Source organism: Candoia aspera, chromosome 4 (assembly GCF_035149785.1).
Source record: "Candoia aspera isolate rCanAsp1 chromosome 4, rCanAsp1.hap2, whole genome shotgun sequence".
NCBI classification, from domain to species: Eukaryota; Metazoa; Chordata; class Lepidosauria; order Squamata; family Boidae; genus Candoia; species Candoia aspera.
The window spans coordinates 115,139,166-115,158,571 of NC_086156.1; the positions used below are offsets into that span (position 1 = coordinate 115,139,166).

The window sequence follows — 19,406 nt, forward strand, 5'->3', positions numbered from 1 at the left end:
GTGATTTAAAGCAAACATGATTGAATCATCTCTTGTAATAAAACATTCGAACTCAATCCATACATGTGGTAAAGCCCCACTGAATGCAGTTCTGAAACTGGATATCCAAATCAGTTCTACTGAAAATATCCAGATAGATTGCATATCTGAATAGCATTGAATTTTATCTCCAAATTAAAATGCAGATATGACTCAGCTCTGACTGCTTCACTTGGCCTTTGATAGGTCAATCTTCTTCTGTTAAGAGTAGTCCACATTTTATTTTCAGTGGAACACTTGATTTACAAGTTCCTTGATTTAATTGAATTATTTGATTTAGATATGCAAATAACTAAATCCTCAACCGCCAACACTTCACTACAATCTATAGGTCCTTCCCATTTCTCTGTGCAATGAATATTGTCATCCTGGTTATCAGAAGAGAAAGCATGAAGGGAAAAAATTTTGTTGCTACGACTGTGTCCCATGCCCAGAAGGAAAGATATCTAACAAGACAGGTAAACTGCAGAAGCCTCTGATTTTCTTGTTATACAATACCATTGGAATTTAAACCAGATTTCCCTTTGAAACTCATTTGTTGTAAAGATGTTTTTATATATTTATGCTGCGATCTTGTATAAGAAATGATGGCTAACCAGTTGCTGAGGTTGTGTGTTCATGAGGTGTCATTTGTAAACTGAAGGGAGATATAAAGCAATCAGACTGATTCATTATTTAATAGGGCAGAAAGAAAGGGAATTACATATTAGCATAAGCAAATAAATGGAAAACTATTTTCGATAAACTATGTTTTTACATTCAGACTTTTTTTAATGTTCTGAAATTTGACAAGCTACAAGCCAGGCAAGAGACCTAAGGAACTTGAAATACATGAGAATGTTTTCTATGAAGAGATCTTGCAGATAACAGAAGAATGAGTGGATCCATTATGGATTTGGAAAGATTTGAATTAGAAAGGAAAGGTGATGGAGACTCCCAGAATATGAACAGTTCTAAAATTTCATCAATAAATGAGAACTTCAGAGAGTCAAGGGAAATACGTTCTACAGATGAGGGTCAAATGTTGAGTTTAACAGTAATAGGAGTGTAACAAAAGAAACTAAAAATCAACTTCTAATAAATTTCTACCATACACCTCCATTTTCCTCAGTTTCATATTGTCCTCATTCAATTTCATTTCCCATTTCTGCATCATTTTCCAGCTCAGAAATATCAACATTTCCTTCTATTTCCATAAAAGTGCTTAGCTCTCCTCTTGCACGGATGTTATTTTCTTTTTTAAAAAAAGGAATAGTAACATTGTTGTTGGAGAAAATCTTTTGAATCCAATTAAGCAAGCAAAATCAGTTTTGATTATTCAGCTAATGATCGGGATAGTATTCCGTGCTTCTTTCTTGCTTTATCTTCTCCAGAAGATAAAAATTTAGATACTTGAGATTCCAATCCAGGAGGAATCTGAGGGGTTACATTCTATTCTGAAGTAAGAGGGTTAAAATTTAGTAATGATAGTATAATATAATAACAATAAAAATAATTAAAGGAAAAACAAAGCCAGTGAGAACCCAACCACCGGCCAAGGTGAGAGTTCAAACTTTTCCTAGACCCACCTAGGCTTTTTTAAGGTATTAATAACTCTCCGAGAACTCAACAGAGTTATAGGATCAGTGGGATACTAAAAGGACAATAACATAGAATATACGGGAATGTCAGCAAATTCCTGAAATAGAATCTTGCATATATATTTTTTTAATTTCTTCCAATATGAAGGGGTGATTCATAGGTCAGAATGGCTACTCCCTGGTTCAAATACAAAATCATTTGACAACACATGGAATTACACAGAAAGTTAAAGGAAAATTTGAAGAGCATTGCTTTCTTAAAAGAAAACAGCACAGACTTTGCTGGTTGCAGCATCCGATTTATTCTTCCTATGGAGTTTTCTGTAGAAAGTCAAATCATATTATTTTTTGAAATTTCCCCTTTCTCATCAGTAATAGGATATCCTGCATTTTTCTTTTTAGAATGTTTTCAAAATATTTCCTTTAAATAAAAATATAACTTTTTTATTGACCCAAACAGGAGAACAAGAACTAATAACATGAATCTATGGCTTGTAATTCATATTATAATGAACTTATTTCTGGATATGTTCAAGGGAACATAATCCATGTTTCATCCAAACAAAGTTATGAAAAAATAAAATTATTCTTTGTAAAGGTAAAGCTGCAGTGAAGTATTAATGTGCAGAGCAGAGGATTAAATGGAGTTAATGTATTAACACAAAGTGTTTTATTTATGATTTATTCTTTTATTCAGATTTAATCACTGCCCATCTCCCCCAAAGAGGGACTCTGGGCAGTTTACAATAAAATCAAACTCCAATCAAAAATGTTAAAATCTCATAAAACCGAACCCATTACAATTATCATAAAATGCAGTAAATAAATGTAAAATGTAAAATAAAGTATGCCTTACTTGTTTGAAAAACAGGCAGACTTTGTGGAAAGAACACAAACACAGTGGATAAAGGTCTACGTTGAACTATATTTAGATTCATGGACTCCAAATAATTTCCATTCCACATGGAACCAAAGATGTTCCATGGGGAGAGAATCTGATGCATTGTCATGTGGACATTTATACAGATCTGAGATGGACATTGAAATGAATATTAATGATGGTATCCAAATGGCCAGTTTATTTAGTCATAAATCCACACTGACATTTTTTTTTTAATTTCAGATACAGTAGCTTGCGTCCAATGTCCAGAAGATCAATATGCAAACCAAGAAAAAAATGGATGTCTCCTGAAAAGTATAAACTTCCTGTCTTATGAAGAACCTTTAGGATATAGTTTAGGAGGTCTTGCTGTTGCTTTCACCCTCATTACAACATGGGTGCTGGGAACTTTTATTAAGCACAAAGACAGTCCCATTGTCAAAGCCAACAATCGGGACCTCACCTACACTCTCCTCATCTCCCTTCTCTTCTGCTTCCTCTGCCCTTTGCTCTTCCTTGGACAACCTGGCAGAGTGACCTGTCTCCTCAGACAGTCTGCATTTGGTCTCATCTTCTCAGTGTCCATTTCTTGTGTGCTGGCCAAAACCATCCTTGTTTCTCTCGCCTTCAAGGCCACCAAGCCAGGATCTTGGATGAGGTCATGGGTGGGGAAAAAACTGGCTGTTTCTATTGTCCTTTTCTGTTCTCTCCTCCAAGCAAGTATCTGTACTGTGTGGTTGTCAACCTCTCCCCCCTTCCCAGAGTTAGACGTGCACTCAATCACTGAAGAAATGATTCTACAATGCAATGAAGGGTCCATTTTTTGGTTTTATTGTGTCCTGAGCTATCTGGGTCTCCTTGCCTTTGCCAGCTTCATTGTGGCTTTCCAGGCTCGCAAACTGCCTGACAGCTTTAACGAAGCCAAGTTCATCACCTTCAGCATGTTGGCCTTCTGCAGTGTGTGGGTCTCCTTTGTTCCAACGTACCTGAGCACTAAGGGAAAAGCCATGGTGGCTGTGGAGATCTTCTCCATCTTGTGCTCTAGTGCTGGGCTCCTAGGATGTATCTTTTTCCCCAAGTGTTACATCATTGTGCTGAGGCCTGACTTAAACAACAGAGAACAACTGGTTAGAAGGAATGTTTAAGTAATCTCCTATTCTTTATCTCATTATTTTGTTGAGCTGTAAACATTACATAACCCAGATGTTACAAGAGAAATTAGTGGACTGTTTGAACTCATTCCTGAGAATAAAGTAGAAAAAAAGTACGGTGTTTCACAAGGGAAGGAAATGAGGAATGACATGAATATTTTTAGGGTAGGATTGTGGTGGGAAGGTGGGGGAGAGAGAGAGAGATTTCTGTGTTTATGTGTGTGAGTGAGTCTGTGTGTGTGTGTGTTTGTATTGATCCCAGAGTGACAGGCATTGACATGAATTTGCTTCTAGCAGTAATGTTCACTTTAACAACAATCACAGAGATTTCCCCAGGAATAGCTATTCCAAGTTCCTGAAAGAATTTCAAGCTACCTTTTAGTCCACAAGCATTTGGTGGGTGCCTTAAATTCTTTGGGAAATACAAAAGAATTATTCCATTTGATCAAATAACCTGAAAACTTTTAAAAGTTTGATACCAAATCCATATTTTTTTGATACAGAATTCTGTAATCATCAGTAAGAAATAAAAAAATATCCTTTTACCTAAATTGTACTTTTATTTTATTTGTTTTGCTTCCTTCTTACATAGCACATGTATATTTTAATTGGCAGGTCCATTTTATGGTTCTTATTGTACCTGAGCCTGCTTTCATGTGTCGTTTTAGGGTTGTACCTGCTTTTCTGACTATGGACCATAAATCAATTATTTCACTTCAAATAAAATATGATCAGCATATAGCAATACATTCTGGACAACAACATCAAAGTCAGTAACTCCATTCCCATTCTTTATTGCAAGGATACTCTCTTATTTGTTCTTATTTTTCTAAAATACATGATATATCACTTCCCAAATCATTCCCAAACTATTGATGATGAACTACAATATCTGGATAAGAAAGGGTAGACTTGTTTTTGCTCATTTTTTTATATATTTATTTATATATTTCAAAAGGGAGCTGTGAATCTCCCGAATCTCTTGTCAAAGTCCCAGTAATTTCTTATGTAGTTTGTAACTTAGAACATCTGATGGTGAGTGGGAGAGGAACAACCTTCAAATTCTTATCATTTTTACTGATCAAAAATATGAGCTTTTAGCCAAATGGTTTATGAAAAGTAATAAATATCCTGCTATTTTCTCTGTTAAAAAGCTTTCTCCTCTTTTTTATTCACTGCTATATATAAACAAAGAGAGAGAGGAAGAGAGAGACTGAGGAAGAGAAACCACAAAGTCATATTTTCATGCTGAATGTTCTGATCCCAGTTTCATTTTTTAATATATATACTTTTTATCAAAGATATTTTGGACAAGATAAAACAATACAAGTTTTAGAGAGGAAATAAAAAGAGAAAAATAGTGAATAGGTAAGAACGAAAATAGGAAAAAGAAAGGAAATAAAGAAAAGAAAATATTGTAAATATTGTTAGGAAGGAGCTCCACATCTTCTGAACAGTGGCTATAAATGCATTTATACTTTACCCCCTCTCTCTAAAATTACATCATAATTTCCTTCTTTCCACTGTCTACCCTCTGTAATCATCAAACCCATACATCACAAGTTCATTTTCTTCTTTTTTTCAGCAGAATATCCATAAGGGGTTTACAGTTACTAATAAATGTAGATATTGTACTTCTCTAATCAAACCAGTCAATTTGGCCATCTCTGCTCATTCTGTTCTTGTTCCAGTTTCCTATGAGAATTGAGAGAGGCATTAACAGTCTAAAAGATATTGGCATAAATTCTTTGAAATTTATAATATCTAATTATAGGTTGTTCCTACTTTGCCACAGTAATTAATTCATGTAGGGCATCAAGATGGATTAAAATGAATGATTGAGATTGTGAATTGAGATGAGTATTGTCTGAGGTTACCAAAACATAGTCTGTGCTGTCAAGGTGGAGATATTTAAAAAGAACCATGCAGGAATTCTGCACCCCTTTGCAGCTAGCATGTGATCCCAAGAAAAGATGCAGCTGCTTTAAAGAGTTGCAGACCAAGCTCCATATGTGTTCCCATATGCTCCAAAGAAGCTTCTGGAAATTGGATTCCAAGCATAGCACAGTTCTAATCTTTATCCAGTTGTGACACTGCTGTCAAAACCACTATTCTGGGTCAATATTTTTTGTAAATTATTTATTGCATTCTTTTGAATAACTTGAAATGGTCCTAAATTATATTCAAACAAAAGCAAATATAAAAACTTATAGCTCCCCCTAATTTGTAGAATTAGATGGAATATAAATTTGGGGATCAATCAATCAGTAAAATTTCATGTAAATAGATAAGAGCATCTCCATGTTCAGTGAAAAAGGTCCCTCATAACAATATCTGTAGAGGGTGTAAGGAATGGCTTTGAAGGACAGGAGAAAGAGGCACTATAAAGGCAATGGTCAAAAAAGAGACCTCTCTGAAGAAGTGAGGACAACATCACAGTGGATATAGGCAGCCAGACTGTGGATCCTGGCTGGAGAAAACTCTCCAGAGGAAGGAAAAATCATGAGATCACCCACATGTACTCCAGACAGCTGCTCCTCACCAGTAGACTGCAGGAGCTGAGGTTTTTGTGGTTGGCTGGTGAGCCAAGAGGCTGGGAGTCAAGGGACACCAACTACGCTCACCATCATAATGTAGCCATTTTGGACCCAAAGTTCAGCCAAGGCTCATCTCTTAATCATGTTTATTATTCCATTTGATCAAATAACCTGAAAACTTTTAAAAGTTTGATACCAAATCCGTCTTTTTGGTAGAGAATTCTGTAATCATCAGTAGGAAATAAAAATATCCTTTACCTAACTTCCACTTTTATTTTATTTGTTTTGCTTCCTTCTTACACAGTACGTGTATATTTTAATTGGTAGGTCCATTTTACAGCTCTTATTGTATTTGAGTCTGCTATCATGTGACGGTTTAGGGTTGTACCAACTTTTCTGACCATTGACCATAAATAAATTTTTTCACCTCAAATAAAATATGATCAGCATATAGCAATGCATTCTGGACAACAACATCTTAGACTTATTAATTGTAGAGAAGATAGAATAAACAAGTACAATGTAAGTTCTATAGCTCTTGGAGTAGTATTATTCATTTATTTGATCTATTTGGCCTCCCATCTTACCATAATGATCTTGAATATCTAACACTACATGCAAATTCTAAATACAGAATAGACACTAATATAATTGGGTTCCATCTAACCCCCCAACCCCCATGCTTCTTCTTTTCCTTTTCCTTTTCCTTTGCTTATATAAAGCAATGCTACTGTCATGAGCACTGATGGTGAGCAGGAGGGGGCCCTTATCCAGGGGGGGAAATGCATGCGTAGTAGGGAGGAGTTGAGCAGTCATTCAAAGAGACCCAGAACAGACCCACCTTGACTTTTGGGGTTTATCTGTCTGGGTTTTCTCATGCTTCCTCAGTTTGTTAGGATTTTCTGTCTAATGTAGCAGTAATAAAACACTAGAGACCTATTCCTTGTCTCAGCGTGGTTCCTGACTCTGAGGACAGCTACATTGTTGTTGTTGCTGTTTCTACCATCCAGAATTCATGATTTGGAAGATGTTATAATATCCCATTTTCCCCCATAACTGATCTGGGATACTTTTTGAAGGAATCAAATTGACTATCAGTTTGGGGAGAAGAGAAGAGAAGAAATTAAGTCCTATGCATATATAGATTGACTAACAACCCACTCCTTACATCAGGATGGGGATATTTCTTGTTTCCTCCTGTACTGAAGCTCCTTCTAACTTGCTATGGAATTTGTTGATGGTCTAACATCCAATACCTTACTTTGGGAGTGTTGTATCTTTTGTCCATGGAACTACACCCAAATTACTTTTGTTTGCATCTCTGAAGTCCCACTTATAAGCTACAGGTGGACCATAACACAGTGGCCCAGGCAGTTATGGGCATGCCATATTATGACCATGAAACACTTCAGCTTTGTAAGCTGAAATGATTGCCAGGTGGTTTCTAGGTACAGTTCAAAGTTCTGGTGATCATCTATAGGCCCTTCTAATCTGAGAGACCACCTGTCTCCTGGGGTTTCTCTCCACCCAATATGATCTACAAGAGTTGACACACTTCAGGTCCCATTGATTAAACAGTGCCACCTGATGGGACCCAGGAAACAGGCCTTCTGTGTTGTAGAGCCTGTTCTCTAAACTGATATTCCCCCAGAGATTTTTATGGCCCATCTTGTCCTTATTTAAGTGAGCCCTGTAAACCTCTTGCTCCAGGATGTGAGCTAGAGTGGGTGGCAGAATCCCTATGGGGATGATTGGAGGTGGCACTATTTTTCCAGCCATCTGCTCTTTCAATTTGCTTTGATACTGTTTTTCTATTGTTTGGGTCATATTGTCTCAAAGTTCTACTGTGTGCTGCCCAGAGCTGTAACAGAGTTGGATGGCTTATAAATCCAATAAATGAATAAATAAATATTTCATTTTTCTTTTCCATAATTTGATACAGTATCAGAGACAGTGCACATCAATCCCTATAACTTTATTTCTTTACACTTCTCTTTCCTTTCACCTTTCCCATCATTAGAGCCTTCCCCAGAGAGCTATGCCTTTGCATCATGTGTCCAAAGTAAGATCATTTGTCCCTGGTCTATGCCCTGTTTATGGGTAGAGAAATGAGCATATGGTAGGAATTCACCAAATTTCTAAAATGGTGAAACTCTTCAACAATTTTCTGGGGTGAAGCTCACCTTTATCAGCCTTTCCTTTTTCTCCTAAATGATGAACAAGAGGGCTGCATTCCCCCCCACCAATGAAGCTGAGCTATGTCAGACAAATGTGATTTTTAAAAATGTACATTTATTTCAAATTGAATTGAATTCATTAAATACAGTTAATTTGATTCATCCCTCTTAAATTAAATTATCTTTTCTGTTAGCTGCAGGAATGATTGCATTTCAATAACTTTTGTAGAGAACCACATCAAAACTTTTGAGGGACAGGCCGACTCCAACTTTCCTCTCTGGGAAAGTAAAACATTCTCATAAACCTGAGGTTACAGGACCTGCAGAAAATACTCTCTACTATTACCATCCACAACCAAAAGTGTAAACTGTGTCCATCCAAAATGGACATATTTATTTAGCTTTTTTACTTATTCTCAGATTTATACCTTTATGTTCCTGGCTTTGGATCTGGCATTAGAGGATGTCATGAGTATGGATGGTAAGTAGGAGGAGGCCCCTATCTAGGGGGGAAAACACATGTGTAGTTTAGAGACTTTGAGCTGTTATTCAAAGAAGCCCAGAACAGACCCGCCTTGAGTTTTGGGATTTATCTGTCTGGGTTTTCCCATGCTCCTTCAGTTTGGTAGGATTTCCTGTCTACAATAGCAGTAAATAAAACACTAGAGACTTTCTCCTCGTCTCGGTGTAGTCTTTGCTTAGTCAGGACAGAGGAGGTACTATACAAGCTGCTGATTTCCTTCATTTTGGAATAGACAAGAGCCTAAATATGGCCAGTAACATTTTGTAACTTTCATGTGGGATAGACTCTTTAGATAATGGATAATGGAAACTACCTTCTCCCCAAACCACAATGTTCCAAAAGCTGGCAGAAGGCATTTGCTGGAGAGCATATGGAGCTGAATATGATATTTTGGGGAGTCAGGATTGGGCCCTTAATAATGCTGATGCAGCTCCTTTTTTCTTCCAACTATTCAAAATGAGGGTCACTTTTCAAAGAGAGGTTCTGCAATTGCATTGATTATTCATCAAGAGGTCTGAGCTGGACTTCAGGTTCAGTTCAGAATGGCAGCTATCTGCAACTCTTTAAAGCAGCCATGTGACCTTGAAAAAAGGATGCAGATGCTTTAATGAGTCACCAGCAGGTATTTGAGTCAGCAAAAGTAAACACATATTTTGCCCAAAATGTGTCACTACAGGTTAGCATAACATGGGTCTGTTTAGTTTAATGGTTGGATGGGCCACCCAATCTTCACTGTCTGCTTAAAACAAGTGAAAAACAAGTCTCCTTCAAGTTGAGTTTCTGGAAAATATGAGTGATGTGGAGATGAATTATTCCAACTGAATATAACAATGACATTTAGACACTACATGAGTGAAAAATAATCAGTGAACAGGTTATCCCAGCTTTTATTTTCCATTCCATATTCAGATAAATCTGCCACAATATTTGTATGAGCAACTGAATACATTTAAGTGGATTGGTGCAAATGATAATTGGTTGGAATAGGCCTGCTGCCACATATACTTTCATATAAAATCAGAAATAATCCCCTTTTGTACATAAACTTAGGTTATTGTTATAAGGTAATAAGAGACTCCTTATCATTTTCTCCTCATCAGCTGTTCCTTGGTGTTCAGTTCAGACTTTAGAAAGATGATGTAGCATTTGGGAACAAAGATACAACCCAGTAACCCAGCACTGGAGGCTAAGATGGAGAAGATCTCCACAGCTACCATATACTTTCCTTTGGTGCTCAAATAGGTCGGAACAAAAGACAACCAAACACTACAAAACAACAACATGCTAAAAGTGATAAACTTAGCTTCATTGAAAGTATCTGGCAACTTCCTGGCTAGGAATGCCACTGAAAAGCTGATGAGGGACAGGAATCCCATGTAACCCAAGACTAGATAAAACAGGATGGTGGTTCCTTCATTACATTCTACTACAATTTCTCCAGTGACTGAGTACATATCTAAATCTGGGAATGGAGGAGAGGTTGCCACCCACACAATACAAATAACGGCTTGAACAAGAGAGCAGGAAAGGACAACAGAGCTTGATAGTCTTTTCCCCATGTACTTCCTCATTTTGGATCCTGGTTTGGTGGCTGTAAATGCTACCACAACAGTGATCGTTTTGGCAAACACCGAAGAAACAGCCACAGAGAAGATGATGCCAAAAACAGGTTGTCGGAGACAGCAAGTCATTTTTCTAGGTTGTCCAATAAAGAGCAAAGAAGACAAGAAGGAGACAAGAAGCGAGATGAGGAGAGTGTAGGTGAGGTCCCTGTTGTTGGCTTTGACTATAGGAGTATTTCTGTGCTTAATGAGTGTTCCCAACACCAGCGCTGTGATCAAGGAAAAGGAAATAGCCACTGAAATTAAACTGATTCCTAAAGGTTCCTCATAAGAAAGAAAGCTCATTGTTTTAGGAATGCATCCATCCCTGTTCCTAGTAGTATATTGATCTTCTGGGCATTCAATACAATCAAGCATATCTGAAGAAAACAAAAGAAAAGGTTCTGTTTAAGCATCAATTCTTCTGTAACCAGGGGCCAGAATACGCAACTTTTGCTGGACCATCCCTTGAAAAGCCAGCACTGAAGCAGCTCTTCAACTGCTGATAATGCCTGTGCTCTTGTTCTTATTATGAAATATAATATAGATATTTGTCATTTGTCCTCAATGTATTTGAAGACTTTCAATCTTTTTCCTTCGCAGTAAATTTTCAGTTTTGCTATTGCTCTTGTAGGAGATATGGAAAAGAAATTTCTTTTATATGTTGTAAATCTCCATCTGTGCCTATGCCCCAATATTATCAATATTGATGTTTGCTGCCTTTGAACTTCATCTCCCATTGTCATGTCCTTTCTTCCAGCTTGAAGGAACACTTTGCCCTTTTACAATCTTTTCCTTGCAAGCACTCTAAATAATACTGTTTTATTTTTCATCAGTTTATTCCCCTTTCCTTGGCACTGGTGAGACCACGCCCAAATAGTACTGTGTACTATTCTGGGCACCAAATTTCCAGAAAGCCATTGAAAGCCATGAAGTTGATACAGGGACTTGAGAACACAACATATGAGAAATTTAGTCTGGAGTGGGGGGAAAAGACTAAGGGAAAACATGACATCAGTGTTCAGATATATGCAAGGGGGGCATAGGGAAAATGGTCAGAAATTTGAACTAGGACCAAAAACACTGTGTATAAGTTGCAGCCATCTAGGTTTTGTTTAAATATAAGGAAGAGAAAAAATGATGGTGAGATCTATATAACAATGGAACAGTCTATCTATAACCTCATGTTATAGGTTCTCCATTGTTAGAGGTTTTTAAAAAGATGGTTTCATTGGCTTCATTGCACATTCCAGAGGGTTGGATTAGATGATCCTCATGGTCCCATCCAACTCCAGAATTCTATGATTCTATGATTCTATCATTGGGTGAATTAATGAATGTGTCAGTTTACCACATAGAAGATGCAGAATGTGTGGGGATGGGATCTTTTCATTTAGTTTTCTTTTTCTTTCTTTCTTTTGATTTGATGTTATTCAGTAAACTCCAGCTAATCACCTGAATGCAGGAACAAGGTGACAGTTGCTACTTTTTTATCTGAATTAATTGTACACATAGTGCTGTTGAACAGAATGCATTGCCTACCCTTCAAATTTGAGATCTTCCCTTCTGGGCATGGTGCACAATCATAACAGCAAAATTTATCCTGCTCTCTTTTTTTCTTCTGATAACCAGGGGGGCAAGATTCAGTACATACTGACACAGGTTGCACCTATCACACAGAAATAAGTAGCATCACGTTTAGGGGAGGAATAACAAAAATTATTTCACAGATTTTCACAGCTGTTATTTATAAGTGAAATGACTTCTGGGTAGTCATGGGGCTAGGAAAACATGAGTCCATGTCTCACACAGCATTTCACCAAGAAAAAATATTTCACTGAGCATCAGCAATTGATAGGAAAGAACATCTAGTATCTAGTAATCTAGATAACAAAAATCTGGAGATCAAATAAAGAGATACTAAATCATTAGTTCAATAAATAAATAAATAAATAAGGTCACTCAATCCAGTTTCTTAGAGAATCAAGAAATGAGTCATGGTATCTCCTGAAGATGATGATGATGATGATGATGTTGATGATGACTGCTTCCTCTGACCCAATCAAAGTTTAATCAAGACATGGAAAATGCAATGAAACTAACAGTATATGTACACATAACAGAAATTTAACTAAATTTAAACAAAAATGGCTTCCATATATATTATATATTATGCAGCAAGGTAAATATAAACATTTAGTATATGATTTCTAAAGTTTACACCAATAGGTAAAGTAACAGCTTAGCCAGTGGCATTGCATGACTGTGAAAGCTGGGCATAGAAAAGGAACAGGAGAAAGAAAAGTGATTCTTTTGAATTGAGGATTTGGAGATAGTTACTATGAGCACCATGGACTACAGGAAGAATCAATCAATTGGATCTTGACCAAATCAAGGCTGACTGCTACCCTGAGGCAATTTTTAGCCAGCAGAAACTCACATACATACTTTGGGCATGAGATACAATTGGATGGTGGATTAGAAATAAGGACTACACTTACAAGGTTGAGTGAAGTAGAAGAATGGAAAGACAGTAGAAAAGATGGGTGGATAGTATCAGTCGAATATCCTCTGAAGAGCTGAAGATAATCATCAGGAACTGTTAAAGGTGAAGGGGTTCCATCCACAGAGTCACCAGGTTTCAGACCCAATTCAGTGGTACCTACCTAATTTTTATGGAAATGAATTGTCACCCATGATGGGCTCAGACCATTCAAGAATGCAAATGTTTAGATCCAGGTCTGAAGAAGAGAAGAAATTCCCAAAGTGCACCTTGGACCATACCTGGTTATAACGCCGGGGCCATACAATTGTCGAATCATCAATACTGAGTTTTTTCCCTTCAGGATCCACCGTTCCAATCTGCACTCTAACAAAGGAGTTATTTGGGAATGTGATCAGGTTCATGATATCAAGTTGACCTCCCACTTCCTTCTTTCCATTAAAGAACACTGTTTCTCCAGCAGAATTGTTAAACACAATAGATTGAAGAGCTGGGTGCAGCTAGATCCGAGGCACAGAGGGAGAAAAGGGAAAAAAACACACTGAAAACACCATTGGAATGATTTCCAAGTGCATCTCCTTTCTGTTGTGCAACGCCTGGATGTTCAATGCACAATGCCTTAAGAGAAACAACAGACTGGCAACCATGCCAGAGAGAAGATGATAGATAATAGTGATTTGATAGATAGATAGATAGATAGATAGATAGATAGATAGATAGATAGATAGATAGATAGATGATAGATGATAGACAGAGACAGAGAGAATCAGAGGATCCCAGATATTTGGTACCTGGGGACCTTACTTAACTATTGGTTAAGGATGAGGAGATTAATGGGAGGACATAAATCACAAGTACAAAAGGACTGTTTTTTTATTTTTTATTTCTTGTTGGTTTTTTCTTTGCTTTTTACAACTTCAGGGGGCTTATTTTAGGCTCACACTATTTCAGGTTTGCACTAAAGAATGGCATGTTTTCCACACTCAAATAACCAGGAAATGAAATGTGTGGCTACAGGGCTCCCAACAAGTACAGTAGTTATCTACACTTGTTCTCTATAAGTGGAAATATAGGTAGGTATTAGATGGCTAATATTGGTTGACACTACATCATTCTAAAGATATTTGCACACACAGGTACTTAATTTTGAAGCTTTCCAATGTGGAACAATAGTAACAAGAGAGCAAATGTAGCAGTGTAAACCTGTTAGAACCCTAAACTATAGGATTGGGGCAGACTATAAATATATAGTCTGGCTAAGGGCTTCCCCTGCTTCTCCCCCACTTCCCATTTTCTCCACTGCATTGCCATGCCTTTCTTCTGTAATGGTTTCTCTAATTGGTCATGCCTCTTCACTCTTTCAGCAAGGCCTTTACTTCTCCTTCAAGTCAACCTGTCCATTTCCAATCGTCTCTTTAAAAAGTAGAGAAAGCTTGCATAGCATGGCTTCTAAAAGTCTTTCCAAACCCTTTGGTCACATGATCAGGAGAGAGGGGACTGAAGAATGGATTGGTCAAATTCAGTCTTAGTTCTTGTGTTTGTTCTCTCTCTCTCTCTCTCTCTCTCTCTCTCTCTCTCTCTCTCTCTCTCTCTCTCTCTCTCTCTCTCTCTCTCTTTCTCCCTCCATCATACCAAATCTAACCCCATTCGGTTCTATTTTTGGAGATCATCATTCTTCTGGACAGAGTCCCAACCCTCTTTATGTAATTTCTTTCTAACATTCCAAAGATTTTTCTCACCTCCTTTTTTCTTCTTTTTGACTTTTCACTAATTCATTCTCTAATCCATTGGAGCATATCTTAGAGATGCAGATATACAGAAAGATCTAGAATGCAAATCCTTTATCGTATCCAAATGCTTTTAAAAAATAAAGCATTTCATCTCACCCCCAGCCCTCTGGTTTCACATATGAAGGAATGTTCCTCAGTGGGTCATTCATACAACTTCATTCACTTCTTACTCACGAAAGAGAAAAGTTGGATAGTGTATGAGTCTGCACTAATCTTTTTGTGATGGAGGGAGAGACCCACAGCCATTACCTGCCAAGGTTGAAGATCTTGAAGTTTCGTATTTTTCATACCACTCTTTGATCTGAGTTTGGATCTAAATAACTCCATGGTATGTAAAGCATGTGCTACAGCATAGACCGCATTGTAGATGCTGTAGCTATGACCAGCCATGTGAATTTCAAACAGATATCCAGGAAGTTTCTCCAAGCTCTCCTTCCAAGAACATACTTCCTCCTCTGGCACCTTTGGACACTGAAATGAGCAGTCAAAAGCTTGCTCCCAGAAGACCTTAAGGAAATCTCCTCCTGCCCAGCATGGGTCTATGGCCAGAAGAAATTTATGGAACTTGGGAAGTTGATGGGAGTGAATAGTAAAAGAAATGGCCCCATGAAACACTTGCAGATCTGAGCCCACCTGAAGTCCTGTGATTGCAAAATCAATCTGGGCAGTCATAATCCATACCCTTTGAAAGGATACATCTGAATGATCTCCATCAGTTGCTAGAAGCATATAGTAGTTCAGCAACATCATGGACAAAGTTTCTCCATAAACAATAAATGTATTCACTTTGATATAAGTCATAGATAGATAAATACTCCAGACTTCACTATTAATCTTTTGGATACCATGCAACTGAGCTTGTGGGATTTTCGTTGTGAATGCTGAACAGATCCCATTCAGGGAAAGCAGTGATTCTAACACCTGCAAGAAATGTTCTCCACTGTCATCATCAACAGTGAAGAACCCAACCCATGTCCATCCAAAATGCTGAAGTAGCTGGATAATTCCTATGTACTGACTGGCTTCATTTGGGACCATGCGGTATAGAGTAGGGGTTGGTGTAATATAGCTCTCCTCTGGGGCAAACGAGCCATAAGTAAGCTGAAACAAATGTTGTTATTTTAGAAACTGGTTGCAAGGAATGTACAAAATCTGAAATTCATCTGTATGCAAGCACGTTTTTTGTGCCATTAATTGTCAAAGTAAAAAAAATGTATCTCCGTTTGCGTGAACCCTCAAGATACCAACCTATTTCCCTTCTGCTTGAATTTCTCTGCATGTTAAAAAAAAATCCTGATTTCTTGGCACAAGTATCTGCAAAGTAATTAATTTCACCCTTTCTCCCATCCTCTTCCTCAGAATTAATATTCATTTGTCTTTTAAACACTAGGGAAACATGGCTGTCCATCTGTAACGTACTTATTCCTCTTTCTGAACTGCAAAATCAAAATAATAAAAAAAAATGATCATAATTTATAAAAGTCTCCTTTGTTCCGTGAGCAGATCTTACCTGTGGAATCTTATAAAGACTTAAAAGGTTTGCCATATGGAATGAGACAGTAGTACCAAGTCCCCCAATAACAGCAATAAGCTTTTTCCCAGGATCACATTCATAGTTAGGAATAAGTCTGTGCAGTTTGAAAAGAAGGTCCATAGTGGTCCGATAGGTCATTATTGCATTGTAGTAGCTGTCGCAGATATGGAACCCAAGTGTGATATTGGGTACAATCTTGGGATCCTCATTGATTTCGTTTATGGCAAATGCCAAGGCCAAGATGTGTTGGTAAAATTTGGTCACCATGCTGCCAATAAAGTGACAAGCTCATTCAGTGGCAAATGCCACAAAGCAGGTAATCCTGCTGTCACAACATAGACTAACATTGGCTTTAACATTGGCTGCAACACTGAATCAGATTCATTGCAAGCAACAGTCATGGTTTTTCATCACGGTTTGAAAGAGGGAGGGAATATTGAACAAGAACTCTACAGATAATCCACAAAAGAGACTAGGGAGAACGAGAGAGGGAGAAAGCCCCGAGAAAGATGAGAAAATATTGGGCTTTGATAATGAATTTGTGAAGAGTAGATGAACACAGGTTTTGGAAATCAGGGGAAGTGTCACCTAGAATATACAGTTGGGGCAATTTGTTGTGTCTTCTCAGTATTAGAAACCAGAGGGCGTAGCCTGCTCAGTCCCACATGATCTACATATTCTGTCCTGAATCAAAGTAATATTCCTTGCCTTCTTCTTTGCAAAGCTTTTTTCATAAGAAAATAGCAATTTTTCCAATTTGTTCCTCAACTGGATGGAAAAAAGAATGGGAGGGAGGGAGGGAGGGAGGAGTAAGGCTTAGAAAATTATCTGGTTAATCTAAGGCATTTTAAGTATTTGGATCCCAAAAATCTAGAGAACCAAGGTTTAAACATGTTAGCGCTGCCTGTTGAGGTGAATCAGTTGCCACTCACTGTTTGTTTTCTGACTCATTCCTTGACCTTAATTGTGTATATGCAGCCAGATACAAGATGTTCTTCTCCGTGATGGGAACAACTTACTGTATATACTAAATGTAAAAACTGGGGTTGGGGAGACTTTGCAAACTTTCCTGTAAGAAATGGTTGATCTATCTGGTTTGTGGCTCCAACACTGTAAAGTGTTAAAGCCCAAATTCATGCCATCAAATGTAGATAAAAATGTTCAAATTTTGGCCAAGCTAGATGATTAGATGATAGATAGATATAAATAAAAACTCTATATTATAATACATACCTTCAAGCTGTATCAACACTTTCTTCAGCAAAAAGTACGATTTGGAAACATTTCAGATGTTTCTGCCTTTTCCAGTGTCTCTTTCCAAAACTTTTATTAAAATCAATAGCCATGGTTGTATGTTTGTTTTAAAAGAATAATGACTGGGTCATACAGTAGGTGGTCTATGAACCAACACTACCTTTCCATCCCTTTTTTTCCCTTCCCTGCCTTCAAGTCATTCTTCTGTCCTGGTGACTAGATGGACACCTTGTGTAGTCTTCTTGACAACATTTTTCAGAAGTGGTTTGCCCTTGCCTCCTTCTTCCTAGGGCTGACAGAGAGGAATTGGTCCAAAATCACTCAGCTGGCTTTGTGCCTAAGGCAGGATTAGAACTCACAGCCTCTCATTGTCTAACCCAGTGCCTTTAACCACTATGTCAAACTAACGCTTATATTTCCAGCTAACCTATGCTAAGAGGTTGAAATAATGAAATTGCAGGCTCAGGATAGGCTTCTGCAAAATAAGTGAGGCACAAATTTTGGTAACATGACAAATAGAACACAACTTTTAGTCATTAAGCTAGATAATGGGTTCATCTGAAGACTTTCTCCCTCACAGTAGACCATTCTGATTTGGGAAAACTGGGTTTGTCAAGCCATATGGGCACCATCTTTTCCAAGTCCTAATAGCAAAAAAAGGGGGATGAAATCCTTACATGGGAAAATCAGATGCCAGCACTTGTGAAGGATGTTCCTCAAAGAAAAGTTCACTGAAAATATAAGTTATCTGTGACGACATCCCACCAAAGAAGACATCTCCTGGTTGCTGCCACTCATGTCGAACAGGAACAGGATCATTCTTAGAGCACTTCTCTGCAGTAGGTTTGCACACCACGGGTGGTAAAAGAAATAAAACCAGGAAAAGCATCACCATCAGGTGTCAGAGGTCCCTCTATGACCACCTACAGGCGTATGATCCGTATTAGTTCCATTAGTATATAATGGAAGGATTGGGAATGAAAGTGCCTTGGATCAAACTGAGAAGAACCCTGCCTTCCTTTTGCACCAGCCCTGAATGGAAACCCTGGAATGAGTTATTTCAGACCCTTGGGTTTTTTTATGGCTTTTCTAGGAGCTGTTGGAAATCAATTGGAGGTTCAGTGAGGCATGAGAGTCTGATAATTGCATAGAGATCATTCTTTCTGGTTTCAGAGGGGGACCATTGGTAAGCAATATGTTTTTCACATCGGCTCACAATTCCATAGGGGAATTTGGTTCTGGAATAGTAATCCGACGAAAGCAAAGGGAAGGTGACCTTAGACCAAAACAAGCAGATGAAAAGCCTCTGTAGACTTGAAGTGGTACTGAGGCTCCATTATCCTTTTCCTTCATGGGAAGTCAATATAAAGATATTGGCTTGGCCAATGGAGGAAACTCGTCATTTTCTCTGTGGAAATCACATGGGGGAGTGCCGGCTGAGGCTGAGTGTCCACATGCTTGTCCTGACTGCTGTTGTCATTTAGGGCTGGATATCTCTTCAGATCCAGAGAGAAGAAGTTGCTTTGGGGAGTGTGGGTGACCTCACTGCACCTGTTGGCAACTCTTTAAGCCAAATGCATCTTTTTCCCCAGAACTGCACTGCAGCTGCAGAGGGCAAATGTGGGTTGTGGCCAAAACCTGGCTCATCTAAAGCAACCTAATCCCTTTGAAGATACAGCAAATGCATTAAGCCAGCACACAACTACAGTGTATGCTGGATTCCCAGCAAAGCATTGGCAGCTCGCTGGGCAGCCCTGAGCAAAAGCAAAGCCATCACTGATGTACCTCTGGCCTAGTACATTGTCAATGACAAGACAAAGGAAAAGGCAGGCGCAGT

General features: G+C 38.1%; 1 protein-coding gene and 1 gene segment (V, D, J or C); one reads left to right on the forward strand and one right to left on the reverse strand.

Moving 5' to 3' along the window:
• The window catches only part of LOC134497233 (Ig mu chain C region membrane-bound form-like), a 440,887-nt gene that overhangs the window by 296,054 nt on the left and 125,427 nt on the right, over positions 1 to 19,406 (forward strand).
• LOC134495893 (vomeronasal type-2 receptor 26-like) lies at positions 9,970 to 15,819 on the reverse strand. Its single transcript, XM_063301538.1, has 4 exons — positions 15,031 to 15,819; positions 13,273 to 13,491; positions 12,031 to 12,157; positions 9,970 to 10,868 (listed from the first exon to the last, which is right to left on the reverse strand). The coding sequence occupies exons 1-4, from the start codon at positions 15,817 to 15,819 to the stop codon at positions 9,970 to 9,972; spliced, it is 2,034 nt and encodes a 677-aa protein (XP_063157608.1).